This window comes from Crotalus tigris, unplaced genomic scaffold, assembly GCF_016545835.1.
Source record: "Crotalus tigris isolate CLP2741 ecotype Arizona unplaced genomic scaffold, ASM1654583v1 scf7180000024153.1733885, whole genome shotgun sequence".
NCBI classification, from domain to species: Eukaryota; Metazoa; Chordata; class Lepidosauria; order Squamata; family Viperidae; genus Crotalus; species Crotalus tigris.
The window spans coordinates 859,133-868,545 of record NW_024100414.1 but is presented as its reverse complement, the minus strand read 5'-3'; the positions used below and the strand labels follow the sequence as shown (position 1 = coordinate 868,545).

Sequence of the window (9,413 nt, the reverse complement as noted above, 5' to 3'; positions counted from 1 at the left end):
ATTCTTGGGGATTGCTTACCAATATATCCATTTTTCCTGAGTTCTAGAATGAGATTTGGGGCGTGACGGGGCAAATTGAACTGACTTTCCAATGGATTTGCCAATTGTAATGTGTGGAATCGGTTAAATTTAAGAGATTTGGCCTCTGTGCACACCTAGATGGACCTACTCTGAAAACAGAGGAGACCATGAGTTCAAGTCCAAACTTAGCTTTGAAGGCCAGCTGGGTGACTTTGGATCTGCCCCGCTTTCCCAATCCAGCCCACCTCACAGGGTGGTTATTGCGGAAGGAACAGGATGAGGAAGGTGTGTTTGAATATGTTCAGTGCTTTGAGTTATTTGTAAAATAATAATAATAATAAAGGCGAGATAGAAATAAAAATAACTAGCTGGGACTGGGGCTTCTTGAACTTTATAAGAACCTAAGTCCAGTTGAATTGGCCGCAAAGCCTCAAGACGGTCACTAGATGGCGACATTTCTGTGTCCCTCTGGTGCCACCTAGTGCCTATCTAGATCATAGCAACCCTCAGTAATCCTTGGTAGATTATCTTGGAGGACCCGCCTCCTCTCCCACTGCACTTTCTTGCAGTTGAGCAAAAAAAGATATGCAGCTTCCTGGTTTGCTTCATTCTAAAAGCCAAATCCAGCAGAACAAAGACTGGAATCAACTCTCCGGCGACCTAAAGCAAGACTGTTGTGAAGATCAACGGCTCTTAGAATCCAAGACTGATGTCTTATCAAGAGCTTATAATAGACTGGAACCAAGGTGTCCTAGCCCTTGAGAAAGGCAATCTTACCACCGCCTTGGACATCTTTCAGGGCATAAAGAACCCTCCTTCCAAAATAGACTTCAACATTGGCTGTCTGCATCTCCAGCTAGGAAACCTGGATCAGGCCTTGAAGGTAAGAGAAGCAACCTTCTCAACCATTGTAGGATCTGACCCAACTTCATTCTTAGAGCCCTATAGGCAGTCCTTGATTTACGATCACAACATTTCCGATAATAATAATAATAATGATGATGATGATGATGATGAGTTGGAAGGGACTTTTAGTCCAGCCCCCTGCTCAGGCAGGAAACCCTACACCATTTCAGACAAAGGGTTGTCCAGAATCTTCTTAAAAACCTCCAGTGTTGGAAATTCCTTTTCCTTTTAGAAATTCAAGTTATCGTATCATGAAGAAGGAAAAGGTCTTCACCGAAAAATCACAAGGCGAGAAAAGAAAGAGTTACCACTGTGGTCCTTCAAGTCAAGTTCTTCATATCAAGGAAACATTATTTGCCCTCTCTCCTTTTAAAATCTAATTTTAAAAGCACAAACAAAGTCCCTTTTCCTTAGCACAAAGTTAATGGACTTTGCACTTTTTTTTTTGAAAAAAAGAAAAAGAAAGTTTAATTCCAAATATCTACAGTGCTGGCACCGTCCTAGGCTAAACCCCAAACTCTGGTTAATAAAATGCAGTGGTTACTCCCAACACAGGGTATATTCCAAATTACCAAATTCTATTTAGGCTTGATCTGAGGGTTGCATTCTCAAAGGAACCAAAAAAAGTTAACATTTAGGTATTCCATTATTTCTCTGGCAGTGCTTGCTTGAATAAAATCCAAACAACTTAGTTCATGAATCACATTAAGCCTCAATGTCATTTGCTTGGCTTGAGCTGGTCTAGTTCGTGACCCCTGGATGATGGTTTGCGGTGATGAGTGATCCATTTAATTGTGACTTGCTCAACAGTTTGATTTTGCAAGGCTTCAGTTATGATTTACACTCCAGGAAGACAATCTGTGTCGCCTATGATTTAGGCAGCGCTAATATCTTTTTCTCTTCTGCTTGTGTTCTGGGATGTTTAAGCTCCCTTGATTGCTGAATTGTTGGTGGAGACTAAAAAAAACACCCCTGATTTTGTAAACTTTTGCTTAGGCTAATAAAGACATTTCTTTTCTATCAATTTTAGATTGCTTCTCCCTCCCCAAGCAGTTTTTCAACTTATTTTTTATTCTGAATTGCAGTGCAGAGAAAAATGGCTGTGTTGCAATAACTGGTAGAATTCCTAACGAAAACAGCATCTCTGTTTGGTTCAGATATAAACCTAGTGTAGGAATGTAGAAAGAGAGACAGCGTGAAAAATAAACACTCTCCCGCTCAGCTGGAGTCCCTTCTCCTAAAGGCACTTTGTCCATGCTCAGAAGCGCCCCGCTTTCCAGCCGACAAAAGACACCAGGCAGCAAAGGGTTTCTCAAACTCCGTTGAAATGACTTCTTGCTAAGTTCAGCATCCCTGTGTGCCGATGGGTCCCCACGCAGAAAGATTTGGCATCCAGCCGTGCCCTAGTTTTGAAAGAGTTGATGGAGTCCTTCCCAGAAACGCAATCTAAACAATCTCCCTCAAGTTAACCCCAAGGCATTTTTTTCTCTCAGTTTCAGACATTTCAGAAGCCTCTGATTCACGGCTTTCCAATGCAATGAACGTCAGCTCACATGAAAAAAATAGAATTATACGGCTGGAAGGGACCTGGAAGGATTTCTAGTCCAGCCCCTTTACTCAAGGCAAGAGACTCTATATACCATCCCGATCAAAGGGTGGTCCAGTCTACTTTTAAAATAGTGATGGAGAAGCCACAACCCCAGAGGCATTGATTAATTGTTCCCATTGTCAGAAAATGTCTCCTTATTTCTAAGATTGGATCTCTCTTTAACGAGCTTTTACCCATCGCTTCTGGTCCTGCCCTCTGGTGGGTTAGATAATAAGTCAATCCGTAATTCTTTGTGACAACCTCTCCAGATAGTCATCATGTCCCACCTACACTTTCTCTCCATCAGACTAGATATATCTAGTTCCCTTAATGGTTCATCATAAGGTTTAGCCTCCAGTCTCCTAATCATCTCTGTTGCTCTTCTCTCTACTCTTTCTAGAGTCACACAACATCTTTTCCGTATTGTGGTGACCAGAACTGGATGCGGTATTCCAAGTGGGTTTCATTAGAGCAGTGTAAATATTGTAATCTTGATGCTATCAAGTGTGATCACTTCTCACGATCTTGATGTACCCCTCTTATTTTTTAGAATAATAAGTCTTTAGAATAAGTCAACTCTTTATGATGAGTCCTGTTCCTTAGCCCGTAAGCATCCTGAGGTGCAGAAATGACACTGGAACAGTTTTGGGGTTTTCTTTGCTGCTTTCTATTTCTTTTCTCCAAGACGAAAGACGATTAAAAGCAACAGAAAAACGACCTGGTTTTTTTTCATTGTGTTGACTAGCTATTCTGTTTTTTTTTTCCTTTTAGGCTTTTGATCAAACACTTTCCAAAGACAATTGCTTAGCTGTGGGCTTCTTCCAAAGGGGTTACGTTCATCTGCAGCTGGGCAGGTAAGCAGGTGTCACCCTCCCCTGTTGCATTCATACAGCATGCTAAACCTAGGTTTGATGGAACAAACCACAATTAGTTCTAGTAAGACCTGATTTTGTCATGGTTGTTAAGTGATTCTGGGGGGCTTACAGCGCTAAAAAGAATAAAACAATACAGAAACACGTACGTAATAAGAATAAATTACTATAAAAATTGAACAAAAGGAATATCCACACAAATTTTCCAAAAAGTGCTTGACCGCTCAGTTCAATACAGCACAATCAACACGAGCTATACATCAAGAAGAAAACCACCAACAGACTACTACGTCTTAGAGTATAGTATACTTAGGGTGAGGGGCAACCTGTACATTTAATTAATAAATAAATTCCATCGCTTCTGTCATCTAAATGTTTTGATTGTAAGCTGTGGAAACCAACAACCGCGGGACAATGTACAAAGCGCAACGTTTACCGATAACGCGCTCTCTCTAAATCATCAACGCAACTTTGTTCCCTACCTTAATAATTTTTTTTCCTTCCCTTTTTCGTCTTTCTCTCCTCTCTTCTGATATCCAGGTATGAGGAAGCTTTGAGAGATGGGAAGCTGGCTCTGCGCTGTCTCCGGAATAATTCCTGCATCAATTACAAACCGCTCGGTTTGGCCTTTGTGCTACGTGCCTCGGAGGTGAGGGATGTGAAACAACTGAGGGACGTTGGAGCAAAATGATGGGGGGGGGGTGTTCTCCCATCTTTCTTAGCAGCATCCTTTCCAACATGGGTCTCAATGGCATCCAAATGAGAAAGAAAAAAAAAGAGATATTTTCTCAGTTTTCATTGGATAAAGGAATTTGTAATATATTACAGGTAATCCTTGACTTTCAACCCATCATTTAACAACTGTTTGAAATTACAAGACCCAATTCTTGCACTTGCAGCCTCCCCAGGGTCACATGATCAAAATCCAGTTGCTTGGCAACAGCATGGGTGTCGGATGCTTGCAGCATCCCAGGGTCACGTGATCCCCATTTTGGGATCTTCCCAGTTGGTTTCCACCATGCAAAATCAACGGGGCAAGTTGGATTTGCTTAAAGACCTCCTGGTTCATTGACCCACTGCAGAGATTTGCTTAACGTGGCAAAGAAGGTCGTAAAATCAGGGCCAGCCTCATTTAACAACTGCCTCATTTAGCAATAGAAATTCTGGTGTCAGTTGCAAAGTGGAGGATTACTTGTACATCATCGTAGATCGTATTTTACTAAACCTTAGAATACTTTCCCCAGTCAAGTGACCTCTGGATAGGTAGCAAGGAATTATGCCGCCAAACTCTTGAAATGACTAAGAGAATTGGGCCAGCCCAGTACCGACATCTGTATCATAAACGTAAAAAGGCGCCCTTTTTTTAAAAGCCTTTTTATTCTTTATAATCACCGTTCGGCTCTGCTGCAGATGAAAATCTTTGCAATTTATTTGCTCCGCCGCAAACGGTTTACAACTTTTGTTCAAGTTCTCTTGGGAGTCCCCATCCCAGTTTTTTTTTTTTTAAACCTGAACAGCTTTTTGAGATTTGTTGCCTGTGGCTGGGAGAGGGAAAAAACAACAACAAGCCGATCTAATTTTCACCTTCTCTCTGCCAAAGAATTCTGTGTGACCCCCCGGAGCTTGTGACTCATTTCTGTATGGCTACAGGTTTTGCACAATACGGCAGCCACCCACTGCCGGCTTGGAAGATGGCCTGAAGCGCGAGACACTCTGGAAGAAGCAGCCACGCAAATGCCCAAGAGAGAAGCCGTGGCTGCTTTAAAGCAAGTGGAGGTGAGCCAATCTTGTTTCAATGGGGTGTGTGTGTGTGTGTGTGTGTGTGTGTGTGCGATTTCAATCCCTCCTCACCCCCGGCAATAAAACTTGAGATTTTATGCCATCTTAAAAACTTAACTCCGTTCTTCTCCCATTTTGAGCTGAGACTTTGCCTCTGTCTCGTGTCAGGATCGTCTCTTGCTGGAACCCCAGAGCGTCCCACCGGGAAAACTTTTTAGCCCTCCCTTGCAGGCTGATGGGTTGAAAGAGAAGGACTATCTCGGCCAATCCCAGGTACGTCTGACATTCCGTGATTATAAAAAAAAAAAATATTTTGATTGTCTTAAGAGCTAGTATTTCACTATACAAACTACGTTTATTGGTGTGTTGCTTCTCTTTTTGGCAGCGGCTGCATACAATGGTGATCTGGCTATTTGATTTGACTTTAGGATTGGGCGGCATATAAATAAAATTAAATACAAATAAAAAATACTTGTTTTCTGGGCTTGCAGAATGGATTGTTAGATGAAGCAAATGGGCTGGGATGGCACTGCCCAACGTAAGAGTCTAGTGAACATTAACCTAGTTTATTTTCACAACCCCTTGCATGTAAACAGAGAACAAACCCCACACCTTCCTAGCACTGATGGTGTTACCGGGTTGTGTAATGCAAAATCTGCAAGAAAGCCACCAAGCTCTGAGAGCACCAAGGACTTTGCGGTCCTCTTCTTCCCCTTTTCCTCCTCCTCCTCCTCCTCCTCTCTACAAACTCCACTCTCTTCCAGCACTGAAGGTGTTATCTAGCTGGGTAATGAAACGTCTGCAAGAAAACCACCAAGCTTAGAGAGCCACGAGGACCCTACAACCGTAGATCTCCATTTGGTCCCTTTTCCTAAAGTTTTCCTTCAAAAGCTGGCCTTTCAGAAGCTCAGATCGAGATCCTTTGTCATACCAACCCTTTTTAGATACAGCCTTCTACCTTAGCGATGTGTTTTTGTGCCCTCTAGTGGGACTTCAAGAGGATGAATAATGTCTCTAGGATGAATTGTTCCTCCCCATCTCCTGTTTTGCCTATATTTTAGCTGATCGGGGTCCTCTTGGCTTCCGCAGAAGCTTAAAGCTGCAAGGACCTCACATCTTTCGGGAAGGCATTCGGCAAACGAAAATGCATCTCTCTTTTTGCAGAAGATCTTCCAAGGAAACCCAGAAGCTCCACCGGAAATGACACCACCCAGTCTTCTTCACGAGAACCAAAAGATCTGGAGACCAGGTCAGGCCCAAGATGACCACCAGTGGATTGTCTAGTCTAGTGGATGCCCCTGTGTGTGTGTATGTGTGTTATCCATCAGTCTTCCTTTCCAAATCTCCTGTCATGATCATAGAGTTGGATGACAATCAAGTGCCTTGAGAAGCCTTGTTTTTACAGAACCACTCTAGGACTTGACTTTTCTTTTGAAAATGAGGAGGGGGTTTCATCTGCCCCTTGGTTCTACTCACGGGGCATTGCTTAATCCCAAATAACCCCAGGATTATTTTAAGCTAAAACCAGCTTCCTTGGGAGTTAATTTTCAAGGGGAGTTAATATTTCCAGTGTTTGCACGAACATCAATCTTCTTGATTAATGTATCCTAAAGCCTCTATCATATTAGCACCGAACTGAGGTTTTTTGGCGGGCAAAAAAACCCCAAAAACAAAACCCCAGTGGAGTCCACAGCTACTGAGTTATTATTATTATTAAAAAAATCTATCTTCCTCTGTTGCTTGTTCTAGCATGCCTCTAAAGGCAAAAATCTGAGCATCACGAAATAAAAACCATTATCGGAATTGACAGGTGCAAACCCATTGGAAGGGCTTCTTTGAATTGCAATTTCCAGGCTGGAATTGCAATGGGTGGGTGAAACCACAGGTTCCTCTCCATGGCTTCCTAATAGGAAATGAGATCTAGTTCATTTCAACAGGTTTTCTTCGCTGGAAATATCAAAAGCTACAATGAAGCAAATGGAAGATAAAGTGATAGATAGATAGATAGATAGATAGATAGATAGATAGATAGATAGATAGATAGATAGATAGACGGATGGATGATTGATAGAGAGTCAGACAGTCAGAGAGAGATACTGTAGACAGATAGATAGATAGATAGATAGATAGATAGATAGATAGATAGATAGATAGACGGATAAATGGATGGATGGGTCCGGAAAATATAAGCAGCCACAATGAAGCAATTGTGAGGAAACAAGGTTGTTAGTTACAACCAATATCTATAAGGTATCTCAAACTTTGCTGGGAAATATGAGAAGCCACAATGGGAAGGAGATTAAAACAGTCAATTCTAACCACAATGGACATACAAACATTGTGGAAAGAACAATGAGTATGATTTAGAGAGCTGGCGTTTATTTCAACCTCAAAGGAACATTTCCTTCCCAGCTTAGCCCTTTAGGAATACGTTTAAATTCCGCCAAAGATTAGAGGCAGTTTCTGTCCCCCGCCCCCAACCACCCTTCTTTCTCCCCGTGCTGCTTTTATTTATTTGCCAGCAAAATTGCTGGTTTGGTTTTTCTCTCTCTCTCTCTCTCTCAAAGAGAAGAAATGAAAATAGGACCCCCTCCCTTTTTTTTTTTTTTTTGCAGGAGACAGAGAAGGAAATGAAACCGATTCCAAAAGATTGGAGTGTCTTCAAGAGGTAAAATTCTCTCCTTCTCAAGCAAAGTTTGGTTCCCCCCCCCAACACACAGATAGCCCTTGACATACGGCCACAATGGAGCCCAAAATTTATGTTGCTAAGTGAAACAATTGTTCAGTGAATTTTGCCCCCATTTTACGACCTTTTTGCCACAGTTGATCAGTGAAGGACTGCAGTGGATAACCCAGTTGTTAAATAAGTACGGCTTCCCCCCATGAACTTTGCTTGTCAGAAAGTCGCCAACGTTGATCACATGAGCCTGGGACACTGCAACACAGCATACATCTATCTGTATAATCTATCTATCTATCTATCTATCTATCTGTCTGTCTGTCTGTCTGTCTGTCTGTCTGTCTGTCTGTCTATCTATCTATCTATCTGTCTATCTATCTATCTCTGTCATCTATCTCATCTATCTAGTCTATCTTTATTGATCCATGATCTCTCTGTCTGTCTCTGTCTCTCTCTGTCTATCTATCTATCTATCTTTCTATCTATCTATCTATCTATCTATCTCATCTATCTATCTATCTATCTATCTATCTATCTATCTATCTATCTATCTATCTATCTCATCTATCTAGTCTATCTTTATTGATCCATGATCTCTCTGTCTCTGTCTATCTATCTATCTATCTATCTATCTATCTATCTATCTATCTATCTATCTATCTATCTATCTATCTATCTCATCTATCTATCTATCTAGTCTATCTTTATTGATCCATGATCTATCTATCTATCTATCTATCTATCTATCTATCTATCTATCTGACATGCTGGTTTTCTACAGGTGGGGAGCTCTTTCGAGAAAAGCAGAAGCAAAATAGCCTTTGCCAGTTTCTTCCTTTAACCATTCCACTTGCACGTTCAAGGGTGAAGAAGAACGAGCGGATCAAGCCGTCCTTTACCGCATGGTGGGAAAATGTTCTTACATCTCTGACGCCCCGGAAGACCTGAATTTTAAAGATGGGGACATGCTGGAGGTCCTGTCCGAAGGTAGGAGACAGGACACAAGTCCTAACAGGGGCGTTTGCTGAGGGCGTTCAGTGTCCTGTTTCCATAGCTTGGGAATGCTACGGTTGTCGTCCTTGACTCACAACGATTCATTTAGCAAACCTCTGAAGTCACAACCGCCCTGGAAAAGCGATTTGCAAAAAAGTCCTCAGGCTTACTACCCTGACAGCCTCCCCTTGGTCCCACGATCAAAATTCGGGTGGCTGGCCACAGGCGTGTACTTACTAAATGTACCGTTGTAAGTCGAGGTCTCCCCTGTACAAGATTAAAATGCGTGCAAATTAAGCAGATTTTGTCACCCTGGATTAAACCGATCCATCCTAGAAGAGAGGGATCCAGGCTGGTTTTCTTTCTCAAGGGATTTTCCCCCTCCCACTCCTCACCCTGAATCTTCTGTGTTTCCACAGTGAACGCGGAATGGCTAGAAGGCCGATGCAACGGAAGGACAGGGATTTTCCCCAAACTGTTCGCGGAGGCTGAGTACCCTGGAGCCACCCGACTTTAGAGGAATAAAAAAGGTCTCAATTGCTGACACCGAGCCTCAGTTTCCCTGCTGTTGAGA

General features: G+C 42.2%; 1 protein-coding gene across 1 annotated transcript; it reads left to right on the top strand.

Annotated features, from left to right (window-relative positions):
* The first annotated feature begins 78 nt into the window (after window positions 1-78).
* On the top strand, window positions 79-9,383 carry NOXA1 (NADPH oxidase activator 1). The gene is made up of 9 exons (XM_039322940.1): window positions 79-904; window positions 3,287-3,369; window positions 3,928-4,036; window positions 5,038-5,163; window positions 5,335-5,439; window positions 6,331-6,415; window positions 7,782-7,834; window positions 8,710-8,833; window positions 9,259-9,383. Exons 1-9 carry the CDS (start codon window positions 731-733, stop codon window positions 9,354-9,356), a joined length of 957 nt encoding a protein of 318 aa, XP_039178874.1. The 5' UTR covers window positions 79-730; the 3' UTR covers window positions 9,357-9,383.
* Window positions 9,384-9,413: the final 30 nt, after the last annotated feature.

Bases quoted from the DNA above. Each gene is read 5' to 3' on its own strand.
- NOXA1 (XM_039322940.1), top strand. From the start codon at position 731: ATGTCTTATCAAGAGCTTATAATAGACTGGAACCAAGGTGTCCTAGCC. The intron at 5,440-6,330 runs GTACGTCTGACA...CTCTTTTTGCAG, and splicing joins ACTATCTCGGCCAATCCCAG to AAGATCTTCCAAGGAAACCC. The intron at 7,835-8,709 runs GTAAAATTCTCT...TGCACGTTCAAG, and splicing joins GATTGGAGTGTCTTCAAGAG to GGTGAAGAAGAACGAGCGGA.